This window comes from Phaethon aethereus, assembly GCF_964289735.1.
Source record: "Phaethon aethereus genome assembly, chromosome: 3".
Lineage (NCBI taxonomy): Eukaryota > Metazoa > Chordata > Aves > Phaethontiformes > Phaethontidae > Phaethon > Phaethon aethereus.
This window is the reverse complement of record NC_138576.1, coordinates 96010228-96029749: the sequence shown is the minus strand read 5'-3', so window position 1 is coordinate 96029749 and position 19522 is coordinate 96010228. Positions and strand designations below refer to the sequence as shown.

Here is a 19522-nt window from a genome sequence, read left to right as displayed (position 1 = left end):
CTAGTGGGTTTGTAATATTACTTATTACTTACATGAAGGATTCTATACTTCTTGCATGAGTAACTAAAACAAGCTACAGCTTCAGGTAGTCACTCTTTTGGAGATTATTTTTAATAACTACAAGTAAAACTGTCAAATTTTGCCTTATTTTAATGTCCTTTTTTAAAAAAATAAATTTTTATTTCTGTTTATTTAGGACTTGTTTTTTTGTTTTTCTTTTCCAGGCTGCTCTTCTAAGTATTGTTCTAAGGGATTCATTTGCAGCCCCTGAGAAGGACATTTTCCAAGCCTTGATGAATTGGTGTAAACATAACTCCAAGGAAAACCATGCTGAAATCATGCAAGCAGTACGTTTGCCACTAATGAGTCTAACAGAACTACTAAATGTTGTAAGACCTTCTGGATTGTTGTCACCTGATGCCATCCTAGATGCTATTAAGATTCGTTCTGAGAGTCGGGACATGGATCTCAACTACAGGGGCATGTTAAGTAAGCATCACGTTTTTTGTTTGTTTGTTTGTTTCTCATTTAGTGACTATAGTTTTTTGGGAGGATATGGTTAATTTGTATTTTGAGTTATCATCTGTGTTTTAAAAGGCTTACATAATGAAATATCTTATTATGTACTGTTGTTGTCACTTCTATTCCTCACATAATATGAGTCAACATATTTTCTTGCTTTGTATCTCAGATATTGCTCAAATGTGAATGTTGGAATAAGAATGTGTTTTTCTAGAGGAAGTGCTATTTTAATAGAAAAACTTTTGAAAAAACATTAAAAATAAAAGTGCATTGGCCGCAGGATATGTGATACTTAAATGGTTTTATGTTGATGGTGACTTGTCTTCTACTTTATGAAGATTTTAGAATCATAGGATCATAGAATCATTTAGGCTGGAAAAGACTTTTAAGATTGAGTCCAACCGTTAACCAAACGCTTCCAAGTCCACCACTAAACCATGTCCCTAAGCACCACATCTACGTGTCTTTTAAATACCTCCAGGGATGGTGACTCAACCACTTCCCTGGGCAGGCTGTTCCAGGGCTTGACAACCCTTTCGGTGAAAAAATTTTTCCTAGTATCCGATCTAAACCTCCCCTGGGGCAACTTGAGGCCATTTCCTCTTCTTCTGTAGCTTGTTACTTGGGAGGAGAGACCAACACCCACCTCACTACAACCTCCTTGCTTGCTAGTTGTAGAGAGAGACAAGGTCTCCCTTCAGCTTCCTTTCCTCCAGGCTAAACAACCCCAGTTCTCTCAGCCACTCCTCATAAGACTTGTGCTCTAGACCATTCACCAGCTTCATTGCCCTTCTCTGGACATGCCCTAACACCTCAATGTCTTGCAGTGAGGGGCCCAAAACCCCTCATCTTTTCTCTACTACTCTTCATTTTTCTCTTACTCTTTACATGCTTGCCCAAGTAGTATAAACAAGTCTTCCAAAATTGTATTAACAGAAGCATAAAAAGTGAGAAGCCTTTTGTTTGACTTTTGTCTGTGCTCTCTATTAATTCAACAATAATATCTAACACTGAGCTTTAGAAAGATATTGTTAGCTTGCTATCTAATGTGTGATTTATAGAGAGTATTTGCCCCACAGCAAATAATAAATGTTCTTTGAGAGCTTGTACTGTAGTCTGTCAGTCATGCATGACGAGCCCTGAAAATAACTGTTTTCTCAGAACTGCATCTCCTCTTTTTTCTCCCTTAGAAGTTATAGATATTAATATTTAAACGTGTGAGATTAATATTAGGATATTGTAAAAGTCTTATCATGCAAGACATTCTGTTGACAGTGGAGTAGATGCATTTGAAAAAGTTAAATAGTGTTTTCTGACTACTTTTTCTGCATATTTCTGCCTCACTAATAATATGCTTCTAATCTCAACATTTCTAGCTTTGTCAAAATCGCAGCTTTTTAGAGAATTGAATCTCTGTGTTTTAGTACCAGTTCAGGCTCTTGGGACTTTTTCTGTCTGTGGAAACACTGACAACCACTTGCAATTTCATAGTTGTGCGTTTGATGTTTTTATGGAGTAGTACTACGGTATCACGTCCAATTCTGTTCTTTAAATGTTAAACTTAACATCTTGTTAAAATTTATACTTCTCTTGCCACCCTGCCTGAAGAGTTCAGGGACAGCTTTTCATCATTTAGCTTTCAGATCATGTTTTATAGGGTCTCTTCTCAAACAAGACTTAAAAATGCCTTTTTAACAGGGTGATTCGCCAATATATTGTTTTGTATTTGGAGCTAGGGATCATTTATCCTGAATAATCTTGGTGGAAGATTTGTTCCTAGGACATAACAGGTTTATTACTGTGAAACAGTGGCATAAAAAACTTGATTTACCATGTTGGTTCAAAGCCCAAGTAGCCAAAATTTTCCTGTTTTACTTACATTCTTTAGCTATGCAGAGTACTGGAAGACTGCATAGATACACCACATTGCAAATCCATGATACATCCACGTCTTGCAATGTGATGCAACAGAACTGTGTAAAAATCATGAAGGGGAGTGAAAATATAGGTATTACATTCTAGTAAATTATCACTACTTGTTATTACCCTAAAAGGCCTAGGGGGCATCAAATGAAAGAGCAGTAAAATTTCTAAAATGCCTCTCTTTTTGTACTTTTGTTTTTCCTTGCACATGCGTTTGTGGCCAGGAAAGGATACTGGTAACAAGTCTTTGTTCTGACCTAATACAGTTGATATTCAGAACATCTAGTTTGTAGTATGAGAGTGTAAAAATGAAGCAATTATTTCTTTATCTTTTTAGTACCAGGGGAGAATATTGCAACAATGAAGTATGGAGCGCAGGTTGTAAAAGGGGAGCTGAAGTCTGCTTTATTAGATGGGGATACTCAGAACTATGACTTGGATCACGGCTTCTCTCGACACCCAATCGATGATGACTGCCGTTCTGGAATTGAAATTAAATTAGGCCAGCCATCAATAATCAACCACATACGAATACTCCTGTGGGACAGAGATAGTCGGTAGGTACCAAGTTGACTTAAAAAGGGGAGGTAATGCATTTTGTACTAGTGGTAATATATGAATACGAAATATTAATTAAATGTTTTATTGAAACAGCACAATACAGTGTTGAGAAATGACAAGTTTTATTCGAAAAAAAGGTGTTTTTTAAATGCAGTTTTGGTTGCTTACACACCAGACCGTATTTTGTGATACTAAACTACCTCGTAATATTTCAAAGTATTTTTTGTGTCTTCATTAAATAGTTTATATTACTAATGAAAGTTTATGTATTTTAAATTGTTTTGTTTTCTATTTGTGACTTAGTTTTCAACTGCTTTTATTTCGATTTGGAAAACAATATTTTTGTTCTTTTGCAGAAACCGTATTTTTTACATACTTACATTCCAAACATTGAAGGAATGTTTGTTCAGATATTTTCAACATAACAAAATTGTTAAGAAATAACACACTTTGAAAATAATTCAGAGATAGTAAAGTTTATTTAGTATGTGAATTACTAACTACAGGAGCTGTTAGAAGCCACTTCATGGTGAAACTGGTGAAGTATGAACTATCATGGATGCCTTAGCCAATGTACACTCAGCTGCTTTAGGTTGTTGTGGAATGCATGAAAGATAAAATAATGCATATTTGAACAATTGAGTGACTGCTTAAGTAGGAAAATTGCAAGGTTCTTTTTATCTGACAAATTTAATATACTAACTTTATAACTTGCCGTGACAAAGATTTTACAACTTAGTAGACAGCTCATGCAGGTTTTCATAAGCAATTTTCTTTTAAAAACAATAAAACAAGCTACTTACACTTTTAACACATTATTACCTTTCTGATAAAAGATTCATTTTATATTACTTCCAGACTAACAGTTTAGAATTGCAAAACAGTTGCATTTTGTTTCTTAACTGAGCTGTGATATTTTAGAACAGGATGTAGTAATGTTTTATTGATTTTTTTTTTTTTTTTTTTAGTTTTTGTAAATTAAATTATTTTTAAAATATGAATTACAGTTACTAACAATTCAAAACAAACTGCATGAATTTTTATCAATCGTTTCAAATAAGTTGCCCTGATTCAGTTCAACTACAATTTATGCTTCCTCTCTATTCCTTTTGGAAAGATTGAGAAGTAAAACTTTGAAGGTACAAGGAACTACATCATACAGTATTATACTACTTGTCCTAGAAGATCAACCAAATTTATAAAGCAATTATCAACCCATTTTATAAAATTTGAAAAAGTATTAAGAGACATCATTATGAGGACTTCTCTAGCAATTTTTGGAGAGCTTGTAAGTGATGAAATGCCCCTCATCTGCAAGGCATAAATCGGCAGCTGCTGAAACTCAGTGAAAAACCCATCTCCTTGGGATGATTTATTAAAAAGTTATCTGTTGCTCGGTGTCCTATGCCCTTCTTCTGGACTTTGTAAAACAAACCATTGTTCACAGTGGTTCAGGATCTAGTTTCTGTGTCACCCTGACTTTGTTTTTCTGTAGAAAGTTTGCTATTGGATTTTTTTTTTTTTTTAATTAGGTATAGTACCTGAATTATACTATACCATGCTCTTTCCCCCCGGTAGCTCAACTGTCTGAAGACAAATGGAAAAGGAAACATTTGCAGTACTTCGTCCAGTTGTAGGCTCCTAAGTATAAGCTAGTGACATACTGGAGTGAGTTCAGTAGGACACCAAGATGGTGAGGACTTGAGCACATGATGTACAAGGAGATGCTGAGAGAACTTGCTGTTTTAAGAGGAGAAGACTTAGAAGGGGGAACTTCTTCACCTATTTAATGGAAGAATATAGAGAGTACAGGGACAGACTGCTCTTACAGCTGTGTGCCAAGAGGGCAAAGACCAGTGGACACAAACAAAAAGATAAATTCTTATTAAATATTAGGAAAAGAATTCATAATAGCATAGTTGAACTTTGGAAGAGTTTGCCCAGAGACATTATGGATATCAGTCCTTGGAGGTATGTAGAACTTTACCAGCCAAGACCTTAAGGAGCTTGCTCTTAAGATTGTCCTCGCTTTTTCTAGAGGTCCTTTCCAACCTATATACTCTTTTAGTCTAAGAATTGCCAGCCACTTATATTTCTCACGCGATACATGAATAATGTCTCCAAAAGAGATGATTTAGCAACTGTACAAACACATGGTGACTATGTTGTTGAACATTGTTTTAAACTACTCATTCATTTTAACTGCCTCTGTAAAGGTCTGGTCTATTGAATATCTTTATTTAGATAGTTTGTATTTGGTTCTAAGAATGTATGCTAACACCTCCAGTTTAGAGGTGTTATTAACAGATGAATCTTAGATATAAAAGTGCTAAGAGTGTTCAAATTACCTCTGCAAAAAGATGCTATCCTTAAGAAAAATAAAAGGCATAGTGTTATGTATCAGAAAGGAACTGTGTTGTTGAGAACTTTTCTTTGCTTGGTACTTTCAGACACCAAAAAAAACAGCATCTTGCATATTGGTTACAAATTTACATTAGAATAGCAACGGTGATGTGAGAATCCTTAAATTCTCACCACACAGAGGACAGTCATTAACTTTTGGATCCAGACTGCTCAAACTAAAATGCTGGAGCCTAGTTCAGTCAAATATGCATGTGCTAGTAATAATAATGTTGCTAAAACACAGTGTATTTATATGGGTTGTGAATATTACACATCTGGTTGGTGTCAGTGTGAAAGCTGATTATGCAATTGACATCTTAAACACTCTGCATTGCCTTTCTAAGTGCATAAATTGGTATTAACAGTGTTATCTAACATTTTAAGAGTTTTTTAAACAATACCATTTTAGACATCTACCCCTCTAAGTCCTTGGTGAAAAATTAGAAATATTAACAAAAGCATTAATGTTTAACAAAAAAATCTATGTAGATCTCTGGAAGAACAACTCTGCTTTTAGAAATCAGTGTGAAAGGAGATTAAGTGCTAACGTGGTGCTGTTGAAAGGCCTGTTAATGTTGCAGACTAGTATGTTAAGAGAAAGAAAATATTCTGAAACATATTTCACAATTTGCTGATCCACAAGTGGAGTTTCTACTTCATTCTAAGTGTCACTGTTCTACAAACAATATGGAAATAGCTGTGGCTTTTAAGTTTTAGTTTGGTGTTGCTTTCTCCTAACAGCAAACTAGAAGCTAAATATCATTGGTAAGCAAGAGGAAGAGATATATTATGTTGGTGACTTTTTTATTTTTTATTTTTGATGAGATAGTTTTGGGGTGTGTCAGTAAGTAGTGACAGGCTTAACAATGTATCATGAACAACTGAAAGCGTTAGAAGTGAAGAACATACTGAGAAAATGATCATAAAGTAAATTTGCTTTATTCAAGTGAAGGGTTTGAATTTGCATTTTGGCTCTGCTAAATTATTTTTTATTTTCCTTTATTGATGTGGCAGTAGTAATAATAACTCTGTCACTAGTGTTTCAGATTTATTCCATGCAGAAGGAATACAAATGATTGTGTTTTATTACTGAGTTGAAACTCTCCATTGGATTTTTGAGGGACAATGGCCTGATCTAATTACTGCAGATTGTGTTAGGATTTTTTAAGTCATTCTGAAAAAGTGTCTTAACATAACTGCATGTGTATTTATTTTCAAAGCTAGTTTGAAAATAAGGATCTCTTAGATGGCTTAGATACAGGCCTCTGGGTAGGAACAAATATCCGCCTTTTCAGCACAACTGAAAATGCAGAAGAAAGTGTAAAATTTAATACCCAAGATGTGGCTGCTTGTAGTCTAACCAGTGTTTTTTGACTACGCACAGGTCTTATTCCTACTACATTGAGGTGTCCATGGATGAGTTGGACTGGATTCGGGTTATCGATCACTCTAAATACCTCTGTCGGTCCTGGCAGAACCTGTATTTTCCTGCCCGTGTCTGCAGGTTAGTTCATCAATGTAATGTTGCCTGGCTATCATTAAATAATGTAGACACCAGAGTAAGTTGCTGGATTTTGCTACTGCATTATGTATTTCTGATAATTTATGATACACACAGCTGTAATCAGCTATCTTAAAAGTCTATCTTGGTAGATGCTTTTGAAATATAAATATAGGTGATAAATTGCAGGCACTGTGTTTTAAAAACTCTGGTACTTCCATCTCGAACTATGTATCTCTCCTTTCTTTTTTCTTTTTCTTTCTGTCTTTTTCTTTCTTTTTTCATTTCCTTTCTTCTTTTTCTTTCTTTCTTTCTTTCTTCTCCTGTCTTTGAGTCATACTCACTTTTCCTCTTGCACTGCTGAAATGTTTAAAATGTGTTTACATGCTTGCTACAAAACTTGGAAATGTATTTTTATGTATTTTATGTATTTTCTACTGTTGCACTGAAAGAGTTTTAAACAGTTGTGAAAGAGAGAAAGGGCAGAGTTAGGACTAAGGAGGTTTGAGCAATGCTTTGTGTAAACCAGAGCAGATAGATGGATTTAATGATTATTAAAATGATGATATCTTTTTACTGAAGGTGCTGGGAATTCTGGAAGAAGCTTCTGATCAGATAGAAGCAGTTTTATCCAAGAACATAACCAAGCTCATTAATAGAGAGGCCACAGTCTTTAGATTCCAAAGAATCAACATGAAGTTTGGGGTCATAGACCCAACGAGGAAATGCCCAGTATTGTAATAATTATTCTGTAGACACAAACTTTTTAATCAACACAGCAACACTTGGAATCCCCATGGAGGGGAAGTGCTTTCTTTTCCCCAAAGAATGTCCTCTGTCTGTGATCTTTACTGCTTTGCAACATGGGATTGCTGGCAAACAGCTGTAGTCTATGGGGAAAGAGTCTGGTGGGTCACTTGTCTCTCCTCAGCCTCCCTGTCCTTTTAATAAGTTCATACTGAATGTAACTGATTTGAAATTTATTTTTCCTGATACAAACAAATGCATTCTTCACCTTTTCTCTGTAAGTTTTATGATTCTGATTTTACTGTTTTCTGTTTCTGAAATGGTTGGCGCTGTCCCCTAGTTTGTGGGTGTATCTGATAAATTTTTGCTTAAAGTTGTCTGTGATAAATCATCTATCAATGATGAAATGCCTCATGGAGTTTATGTGTTCTACATTTCCTGGGGGTGCTTTTGTGTATGCGTGACCTTAACTTGGTGCAAAGTGGATGGATCCTTTGTAAGCACAGCTTTTTTGTTTCCATCATATTAGCAAGAAGGTTTGAAGAGGTCCAGGGTGTTGTGGATCCTTCATCTTCTTTCAGAACGGCAGCCATTCTTTGTCCTCATCCAAAGACCTGCCCAAAAGTGATTTTTTTTTTTTTCTTTCAACATCAGTTTATCTATGTCATTCTCCAGCCCCACCCCCAGCTGTCTTCATCTGTGTGTGCGCACGCTCTGAGAGCATCATTGTTCTGTTTTGGTGAAGACTCTTTGTAGCCTTGCCTGAAAGTGCAGAGAGGGAAGAGTGGAGGGGGGAATGTTATTCCAGAGTTTTAGGTGGTACCTTACTCTTTTTTTTTTTTTTTTTTTTTTTTTTTTTTTTGCACAAAGGGACCTCTTGTATAATTCTGCCTCTCCGATGATCTCTTAATCCTCTGAAAGTGACTTGCACGCTATTGGATGAGCAGATTATCAGGAGGGAGTTTATATCGTGGTGTTTTTGGATGCATAGCTATATATTATCTACTTAAATGCATGCACAAGCACACCTGGAAACCTCCCCCTTGGAGTTTTATTTTAGCAAATATTTGAAGTATACAGTTGTCCAGGTAACTACGGTACAGATTTCGTTATCACATGGTCCTCATGCCTCTCATTTTTCCTGTTCTGATCCATGATCCCCAGTAAACCTCTTATTTTCTGTTAATCTCTGTTCCTCGTTATCATATCCACAAAGTGCTGGGGAATTCCCTGGAGGTGCAGCTACTTTGAAGAGTGAGTGAAAGAGCTAAAGAAAAAGTCATATAGCATAAGTGTATGAGTACTTATTATTAAGGAGCAGTAATCTTAAGGCGATACGAGTTCTCAGTTGTGAGTCAACATGGTAACTCAGGGTAGTTTATCTCTCTTTTTAGATTATATCTAAAATTTCTCTTTGCATCAGTGAATTGAAGCCTACGTTAATTATGAGTGCATTTGCTAGTCAAAAGTAAAAGTACTGTGACTAATTTATTGTTCTTTTCATGTGTTTTTTCCTGTAAATAAGAAGAAAAGTCTATTCTAAATGTAATTAGAAACCTAACATTGCTGACAATTTTTGAGGAGTTACACTTTAAGAACTTTGCATTTGTTTATTTATATTAATATAAATAGATCCAACTTGAATGTTGTCTCTGCTTTAATCAGGGATTTGGACCAATTTGCCTCCAAAAGAGAGGCTTTCATTGGGGAAGGCCATATACACATACATATTAGTATTTGAGACTTCTGTTTATCTGTCTTTTAATTAATATTCTGTATAGAAAGAAGAAAGCAAGGAGGAATAGATTATTTTTCTGTCTCTAATTTCAGGGTTTTGTGATTATGTATTTAAAATAGTTTTGTTTATTTAAATGAATTAAACTAGTTATCTCTAGGATACTAACATACACAAAATGGAAATCATAAAATATGTAGCAGTTTTTTGCTGTCTAAAAAAAAATTATCTCACAGTGTTGTGAGCACAGATTTAAAGTATGAGCTAATAAGAGATTATGTCAGAATGTATTGTTTTAGTATTTGGTATTCTGTTTTTACAAATAAGTTATGCATGCTTACCAAAGTGACGTGCGGAAACAAACAATAAAAAAAGATAGTTCTGTCTCTGTATCAATTGGACAGGTATATGTGCTCTGTTTAGAAAGAAATTGTTACCAGATTACCGACAGATAATAAAAAAAAACCCATTTATTTCATTTGAAGTTGGAAATGCCTGCCTCATTTTTAAAGGAAGGCTGTAATGGGACTCAGCAAATCACTCACATGTATTAGCATTAGGTTAATCAGTACATTCTTTACATCCAAAACTGGTTATGTTTTCATATTGCTCAGTGCTGCTTCTGCTGTGTACTCTTGAGTCAGTGCAACAAGTCTCCAGTGCCAAAATTTTCCTGTTTGTGGATAAAAGTAGAGAAGCACACTGCAAGTGTCATGCTTTGCTCTGTCTTCTTGCCATTAGTTTTAACGTGTATTCCCCTTTTGCCTTAGTAATACAGATAATAATCTCTTTGCAAGGAACCACTTGGGGAACCATGCAGCAATTTTTTTAAATTTTTTTGTCAGTGGAAGATGCTGGACTAAGTATCTTTTCACAGTGCAGTTTCTTACCAGTATAGATTTGAGATAGGTGGTGTTTTAGGGTTTTTTTATTAATAAAAAAGTTGATTTTAGCTCAAAGTGCTTTATGGATCACTGTGTAGGATGACTTCTTGAGTAGTAGTGTAGAATTGGAGGCTAGGGTTATTGGCTGTGGTTTTTATTTACACACCTTTTTTTGAAAGCAAGGGAGTAGGACATGCCAGATTCTGTATCTGATGTTGAAGGACAGAGTGCTTGTGTCTGACACACATGAGCAATTGTTCAAACATAGATTATAAAGAAAACATGAGCCTTGTAACATTAGTTGCTGTATTGAGTTACCTCTCACATAAATATTAGTTATGCAAGGTGAGAGCTGTCAAGGACTGAACTCACATGTTCACCTGAGTTTTAAGAAGCTATTCAAACGTTTATATGGGCATAAAAATTGATGGAGTGTATCTTCTATTTGCATGTGTGCAGGTTGGGTTTTTTGTTTTTGTTTTTTAAAAAAACCTTTCACTTTTCACCACTCTTTTTGGGTGAAGAAATTTTTCCTAATATCCAGTCTAAACGTCCCCTGGCCCAACTTGAGGCCATTTCCTCTCATCCTATCACTAGTTTCTTGGGAGAAGAGACCAAAACACCCACTTTATCACAACCCACTTTCAGGTAGTTGTAGAGAGCTTTCCTTTTTCCAAATATTTTTAATAGGTACCTGTTAATTAAGCCAACTGTTTACCCTGTCATTAACCTGAAAAAAATGAATACCATCATCTTGGTTGTATTAAAAAGTTAGCTCTCTCTTATATAGCACTTACTCTGTTCATAGTCCTGACAATGTTGAATTGTATTGTGTTTCAAGAAGTCAGTGACAAAGTCATAAAAGAGCTGCTTGTATTTTTCATAACCTATGTGGATGTCAATTTGAATATGGGTAAGCAACAATAGTTCATTAAAAAAAAAAAAAGGCAGATTTTCAATTTGAGATATCAGAGTTGTGATTCTAAGCCATACCTCTTTTTTGGGGATAAAAAAGTGCAAATACATTAAGTTAATGTTAATACCTCTAAAGATCTTCGAACAGACAGTGCTGATTATTGTTTTATACTTCTCATTTTCTTAATCCTTTCATTTTTGTTTTGCAACTTCATCTTTTTACTTTGTCCTAGACCACAAATTTTTAAGAACTTCATTAAAGCAATTACAAGACAATGAAGAATTTTGAGAGGTCTCAAAATAAGAGAAATGTAGCCACAAGGTGTCACTAGAATACAAGTTTAAAAGACACTTTCTGTTTAAACTCCTTCACTGAAACTTATTCCTAATGTGTGTTGTGCTTGTGTACCAAACTTCCAGATTTGTGGAATCATTCTGGTTTGCTGGCTTTGCTACAGAGAGAGCAAATACAGAGATGGTACATTAAATGGGAAGGGAACTCTCAATTTTCCATGTTTCATCTGACATTGGATGATGCTGAGTTTTAATTGTGGGATTATTTGCCTAATGGGACCAGTTTATAGTTTGAAAAGTAATGCTATTTTGTCAGTAATACTAGAATTTGAAAAAGATAATGAAAAGGGAAAGGGGTCAATTTTTATTTGCTTTTGCTACTATACGGTATCTCAATAAGAGATAAGACAAAAATGTGACTAATCAAAGGAAAGAATTTATTACTGCATAAATATTTGGTTCTAAAGCATGTTTCTATTAAAAGAACTGATAGATGCCTCTAGAATAATGCTGTAAATGTGGGAAATAGTTTAAGCATATTCTTTTTCCTTTTTTAAATTTGTTTTAATTTGAAAAATGTTGATGTTTTCTAATACTAGTAGGTTGAACTAGCAGTAGTATAATATGTCTAAATTCTCTGTGTTTCCTGTAAAGTACTTGGCTGCTGTAGAAAACATGGTGTAGAATTATTATTTTAGAAGGTGTACTCCTGTATTAAATGTATTTATCAGTGCAGAGAGAATTTCTTGCTTTTCGTTTTATTAAACATTGATGATATTGTGTGGGGGTTTTTTTGTTCAGTGCTTCACCAGTTTTTTGCTACTAATGATTACACCATTTGTAATCCTCTGCCTGAGTGAAGACAAATTAAATTGTAGACCCTGTCTCATGAGCACTGAAAAAAGCAAAATGTGAAAAGAGTGTTTCAGTACTAAGGCAGTTCTAAACTAAGAAATATTGGTAGTTGTGCACAATTGTTGTGCAGGTAGTATCATGTGAAGAGATGTGATTTTTCAAGTATGGGCTAGACAAGATTTTTTTTCTTTAATTGTTTTCTCGGTCAGGCAGCCTCAGATACCTGTGCTTTATACTGGTGATGGTGCAGTCATTTTATTTTTCTTTCCACTTGGGAGAGTCACTCATTGGAAGTAGTTACTGATTAGGCAGCAGTGTCTCACTTTCAGCCTCACTAGTAGGTCTCTGACATCCTTATCTGTAGTAGATACCCATTTGCAGTTTTCCTGTACTTAGTGGAAACTTAGTGATAATAATTTGCCAAAAGACATTCTGAATATGGTTCAATTTAAGAAGATGTTGAAACAAGTGAGCAGTTAAGTCTTGAGGAAAAGAGCAGTTGAAGCACTGTTCCAGGTACCTGAAATAAACTGAGAAGAAAGCAATGTCTGCAGATCTAGTTTAGCACTAGCTTTTTTAAACAAGTAATTCTGCTTTCTCCCCCAGTGGAGAACAGTGGTGTTCAGAAAAAGCACATAGACATCCAAAACAGGCTTTTGAACATGGCTTTAACTTAAAATGCAACTCTACTACGTCACTGACCTAATTGAAATATGTAGACTAAGAGTTGCTGGCAGGAGCTCTGGTAAGGCCTTCAGTTAGTCCGAAAAGCATTTGAAAAATTTTTCATCGCTAAGTCATTAGTATACTTATAAAAGGACTTCTTGCAAATTGAATTATTAGATTTGGGCAACTTGAAACCATCTTTACCGTAGTTACCACACTTGAGAAATACAAATGGTTGCATAGGCAACATGTTGATGACTTATTTTATTTGTACTGTGCTTTGGGAAACATTGACTGTTGTGTAAATACTTTATTTCTAACTGTGCAGATATGCTGATCTTTCAGAGTTTAGGAAAGAAATCCACTTTGCTGCACAATACAACTTAGCTTTTCTTTATTTCTGGATAACTGAAATCTTAAAATCTTTTCTGAGTTCTAATACTGTATGTAATACAGTGATAATGTCCAGAGAGAAGTAAAAAATATCTTGGTTTGTATAACAGAAATGTATTATAAAAAAGCAATTTTGAAATGTCACTCCAGACCTTTGAGGGTTTTCACTGACATTATTTTCATAAATCAATTTTCACTGTAGGCATGCAGTTTGGGGTTGTTTTTTTTCGGAGGTGGGGTGGGGAGAAGAACTAATCACCCTTTCTAGTACAAGGTGATCATACTGAGGGATCTTATATTGTCAATTTTCCAATACCTTGCTTTTTAACTTTTTGAAATACAAGGAGTACTGCATCCAGCTCTGGGATCCCCAGTACTAGAAAGACATGGACCTGTTACAGAGGATCCAGAGGAGGGCACAAAAGCGATCAGAGGGATGGAACACCTCTCCTATGAGGACAGGCTGAGAGAGTCAGGGTTCTTCAGCCTGGAGAAGAGAAGGTTCCCAGGGGGACCTTATTGCAGCCTTTCGGTACTTAAAGGGGCCTTATAAGAAAGATAGGGATAGACCTTTTTATTAGGGCCTGCATGGATAGGGCAAGGAGTAATGGTTTTAAACTAAAAGAGGGTAGATTTTGACTTGATACAAGGAAGAAATTTTTTATGATGAGAGTGGTGAAACCCTGGCACAGGTTGCCCAAAGAGGTGGCAGATGCCCCATCCCTGGATACATAGAAGGTCAGGTTGGCTGGGGCTCTGACCAACCTGATCTAGTTGAAGATGTCTCTGCTCATTGCAGGGGGTTGGTCTAGATGACCTTTAAAGGGCCCTTCCAACCCAAACCATTTTATAATTCTATGAAATGATTTCTTGAAGTCTCTGGTTTAGTGGCTAGGTGCTGCTTGATTATGTTTCTATCTTCCAATGTTTAAACATCTTTTTTTTTTTTTCCAGTATGTGTTCAATCTGGTATTTTTTTTTTTTTTCTGAGAGGTGATAGTCTCAGATTTTTTCAAACAGCGTTGATCATCTACACAAGATCAAGAAAACTATTGCCTTGTCTGGGACGGACTGTTTATTGATTTAAAAGATCCCTTTCTTCATTTCATGTTATGTATACTTTTGATCTTAAGCTTGCACTTCTCATTTCAGCTCCAAATGTGGCCCTAGTGATATAGAAGCTCATTTCTCTACAGACGTAATCAATAACATTTTTCATCAAGAACTTTATCAGGGCAGCTTTTTTTTCTTCTCAAATTCCTTCTCTGTCTCTGCCATAGCAATTTCAGTTATCCTAATCTACAGAGCTAGTGTGCATTTAAGCTGTTGACAACCTGTCAGACAGGTCATCCTCTGAAAATGAGTATTTATCTGAAAAAGTCTGTGTAGAGGTGTCAGTATGGCTTGTATAGAAATACCTGAGAAATGTGAGAGCGCCTGCCAATGCAGTTTGTTGTATATGAATTATGAAAAAGTATAGTATATTCTTTTCTTATTTTTGGGTTTATAGTTTAGAAGAAACAGTTAACTTTTTAAGACATCTAGATTACATGTTTCTCATGTTTGACATAATCATCCTTTTTTTGGTAGTATGGTTAGAATTTCTGTGTATTCTGAATTTTGATGTATTCATTGTGAGTTTCTCAAACTGTAAATTGTTTCTAGGTCCGTTTTTAAGCTGTTTCACCTCATAAGAGATCTGACATAGGTGAAAATTATCAGTAGTTATTCAGCTTGACAGTGATACATAGAGATACATCTAAACACTAAATTATCAAATTATTAATAAAAATTCTACAGCAAGTTGTATTTTAAAGTTAATGTTGCGTAAGACAAATCTGTGTTTAAAAGGCATCTTCAACACTTTTTTACTTTAAACCTTCTTCTGTGATTTCAGTTACATTCCCAAGAGCTAGAATTAACTGTGAGAACTTGCCATACATATTTACAAAGAGAGGCCTTTACAAAAGGAAATCTTGTTTTGCCAAATTTATAAGGATTCTGGTTTCGTTTATTTGCTTGATCAATGATGGCCATCTGTTGAAGTTGTTTGATGCCATTGCATAAAGCTTATCTTTTTCCCCATTTCTCAGCAGGTAATGGGCATGGTTTGTTGATGTGTATTTGAAACACTGTACCACACATACAGTTACACATTATGAATATTCAAATTGCATACGTAAAACCAACTAATACACTTACGTGGATTCACTTTTCAGTTTCTAAGTTTATAAAGCCATCTGTCAGCCAACACTAGGCCAATCTCAGTTGTGGAATAATTTGGATGATGTTAAAAATTTTATAGTAAAGCAGACTGGTCTGTGGTTATACTTGAATCTTTGTTCACAAACCTCAGGTTATCTGTGTAGCACATTTTAAAGGTATAAATCAGTGTATGAATGGGAAAGCCATAAAGTAAACTGCTTTATTCATTGTCCTTTTTCTCTTCAGAAGGAACTTGTAGAACTTGTGTTGAACTTAAGCCTCTTGAGCTTGGACTGTACTTGCTCTTTCTCATCTCAGTTTCACTTGAGAGGACTAGGCTGATGGTTCCATTTGATGCAGCTTTTAAATAGTTTTCTGTTCCATGAAAGGAATATTCACCCTCTAATATGGAAGAAGATAGGACACAAGAAAATGAAAAATCAAGCTGAAAAGACCAACAAATAAAAAAGAACAAATTAGGTGCAACAGAGAATCAAATTTATAGGAAGTAAGACATGTGAAAGTGTGCATAAGCGTCTTCAACTGGCAGAAATGAGTGAGTGAAGGAAAGAAAGCAATGGAAGAGAGAGATCATGAAGAGAAAATACAACATGCTTGGGAAAGAAAAAATTAGTGTAAGTGAAAAATGTTTTGAGAGAGAATGTTGTTTACAGTAGGGATAATTACAGGAAAACCATGTGTGATTTATCATTTTGAGGCTGCTATTGGAAGCAGTTAGTTTATTATTTGTAATGTCTTCTAAAAGAGAGAAGGAGTGATCTTTGTAAAACACCAGATTCTGCATTTGGGTTTTGATTTTTACCATGAAGCAATTTCTACGGCTTTATACTTCCATGCTTGTTTTTAATTTCTAAGTTTGGGACAAATATTTCCATACTTCACTGGAGATGTAATAAAGATCTTGAAAATTTTAGATACTCTGAGTAACATCATTAGTGATCAGTAAAGTGGCTTCATTACATTTCTTCATACCATTTTCTTTGTTGTTTATATTGGGGAATAAGAGCAATGGTGGAAGTTGTATTAAGTATTGATTTCTAGATCTGTATTCTCTTCGATTATCTTGACTCTTTTAATGGCAAACTGCAAAGTTGGCTAATCAAGCTGCATTCTCCTTAACAACGTAAGTGCCCTGTTGAGTCAGATGAACAGGCACCTCACCCTGTGTCCTGTCTGTGAAACCGAGAGTAGGAGGTGCTGGTTAGGGAAAGCCTGTGAGCCCAGCCATCCTCTGTGTTCTGTTCTCCTTATACTCTTCTGATCCTGCTCGTATAGGTTCATAGATTTCTTGTCCATTCATTTATCTAAGGTCCTTCTCTGACTGGGCTGTTACCAACTGCTTTCACAGCTGCTAGTGGCAGGAAATTCCAAATGCTCGTTAGCCACTGCTTAAAGAAAGTAGTTTTCTCTGTTTAGACAATTCTTTTACAAGTTTGTGTTGTCTAGTTCCAGTATTGTGGGATCTGGTGAACAACAGCACATCATTCACCTTCTTAACTCTTACTAAGATTTTGTGAATGTCAAGCATAGACCCCTCAACCATGTCCACTTTGGTTCCATCTACTCTGTTGCTTTTATGATTTTAGGTAATCTTCTCTGTGCCTTCTGTGCCTCTACCATGTACTCCTTGAGGTGTGGAGACCAGAACTGTACATGAGCACTTGAGATACAGGCACACCGAAGTGTTACAGAGTGACAAAACAACACTGTGGTGTTCTCGGCACCTTTCCCAACAACGTGCAATATTTCAGTGGTCCCCTGACTTTTGACTACCCAAAAAAGCTTATTTTCATGTGTAGTCTTGGAGACTGCACTAATGAGAACTTAGGCTCATTATCTCCCAGGCTATTTAGAAGCAAGATTATAGATCTCATGACTCTTCTGTTCTTCATATTGACAGTGTTTTGCAAATGAAAACCCTTTGGCTTTCACAGTTCCTTGACAAACTGTGTGACTCGCATGAGACTTGCAGTTTTGTTCAACTCTTACATTAAAGCTTTAAAATGTAAGGTTTGGTAGTATTTCTTTGGGTTGAAGTTGACGCACTGTTGACAAAGAATAATTCTCTGATATACTTTAGAAGCTAAAATCAAATGTAGTGGTTTTTTGGTGTGTTTTTTTTCTAATTTTCTTTTTTTATCCCCCCCCTTTTATCCAAAATATTCATGCTATACCTATCTGGGGATTTTCTCAAGTTGCACAATAGCTATCTTGGCTGAGGGGATGAACATGCAGGATCTTTAAGTTATATTTTTTAGTTAATGACTAGAACTATAGTCTTTTAAAATGAGTGAAACATTCTGAAGTTAAAATAACTCTTTTCTTTTCAAGTCCTCCAATGTAGAGTTGAGGGGGGAAATTTGTTTGTTGTTTTGCAAATTTATTTTTAAGTGTTTACAATTAAATTGGATTGGAAAAATCCTAAAAAGCCCTGTTGAATTTGAGGAACTTGAGTTTTTTCTGAAAGACTTGATTTTTCAAATGTGTAGGACCTCTGTATGGAGAATTTATACTAACTTTCCATGTGATTTGACATTACATGTTCATTTTCACATTAACTTCTCAGATGCCTTAGCTCTTTTTATGCCATAAAAATTTGGATAATAGAGTTTAAAAATAACTTTGTTTAAAAGAGCAATTAATTCAAAGGAGAGTAATGTGTCACTCTTTCTGTAACAAGCTTTTTAGAGTCTAGAAATTAAGGGTTTAAATGTCATATGTTTGGACATTTGAAAAAATCAGGAGTAAATTTCGAGTACGTAGTATTAAAGCATGCGATCAATCTTAACTGTGCCTTGGGGTGTTTCCGTACAGCAGTTATGTTTTTCAGCGCATATTAATAAGCTTGATAAAATAATTTCTAAGAACTACTGAGCTCAGCTTTTCAAAATTATTATTTTAATTACAGTATTGGTAGCAGAACAATTTTTTGTGTAAATGAATATTTATGAAAACTTTCATTGATGTTGCACAATTTTAATTATTTCTTTTTCACTTTAGTGATGCTAATGTTTTGTTTGGAGGGCGAGGGTTATTTTTGCTTTGTTTTTTTACAAGAGTATTCTTGATTTTGATTTAATTGGCAGGAAGACTAAATCTGGGTGAAATTGTGTGTACGAGTATGCATAGACACTGTTCCCCTTCAGATTGTATTTCATACCCCCCTTTTTTTTTTTAAGGGAAGGATTTTATGTATATTTAGATGAAAACTGGGTTTAAAACTTCGGTAGATCAAAATACAGTGAAGGGCTGGCGACATTATTGCTGATGATTCCAGTTAGTAGTAAATTATAAAGCATATATAACAGCTGTAAGGAGAGATGACTTCCTGTGTCGTATTTCATCTTGCCTTCGTAGATAAGTGTGTAAATGAAAGGGAAACAAATTGTTTCAATATGGCAAATCTGTATTATTTCTTTGGAGTGAAAATGAATGAAATTGAAATAATTCACTCTTCGGTGAAACTAGAAACTGTAAATGTATTTTATCCTCTGGCTGTGGATTGACATACGGCAGAATAGTAATAAGAGAACATTCCTCATACTATCAACAGTAGTCAGACAGATTCACGAGCACTGAATTACAGTCAAGAAAAAGGGGTTCACCGTATTCTCATGTAATTTACACAGAGGCACATGTAATTCATCATTTTAACAGAAGCTGCTGTTCACTGTTAGAAAATGTATTTTTTCAGTCTCTTAAGCCCTTTCTATCCCTTGTACTTATTGAAAGTTTGTAGTTACCTGTGCCTCATCTGCATCGTCTATGCATGACCTGATTCCAGCAAAGATACTCAAGGCTCTTTACCATCATCTGGCATGTGGGCATGTGCTGGCACCATCACATCTAGCACCTAACTGGTCTTCCCCATAGGTGTCTGGAAGTGAACATAAAATA

At 35.3% G+C, this 19522-nt stretch overlaps 1 protein-coding gene across 1 annotated transcript in view; it reads left to right on the top strand.

The window, feature by feature from the left end:
• Positions 1–19522, top strand: part of BTBD9 (BTB domain containing 9) — a gene marked incomplete at both ends in the record, with an annotated part of 124000 nt that overhangs the window by 9242 nt on the left and 95236 nt on the right. The window contains 3 exons of the mRNA XM_081997161.1: positions 225–489; positions 2783–3002; positions 6794–6913. Of these exons, the coding sequence (XP_081853287.1) occupies positions 225–489; positions 2783–3002; positions 6794–6913 (605 nt within the window). The remainder of the gene's footprint in view (positions 1–224; positions 490–2782; positions 3003–6793; positions 6914–19522) is intronic.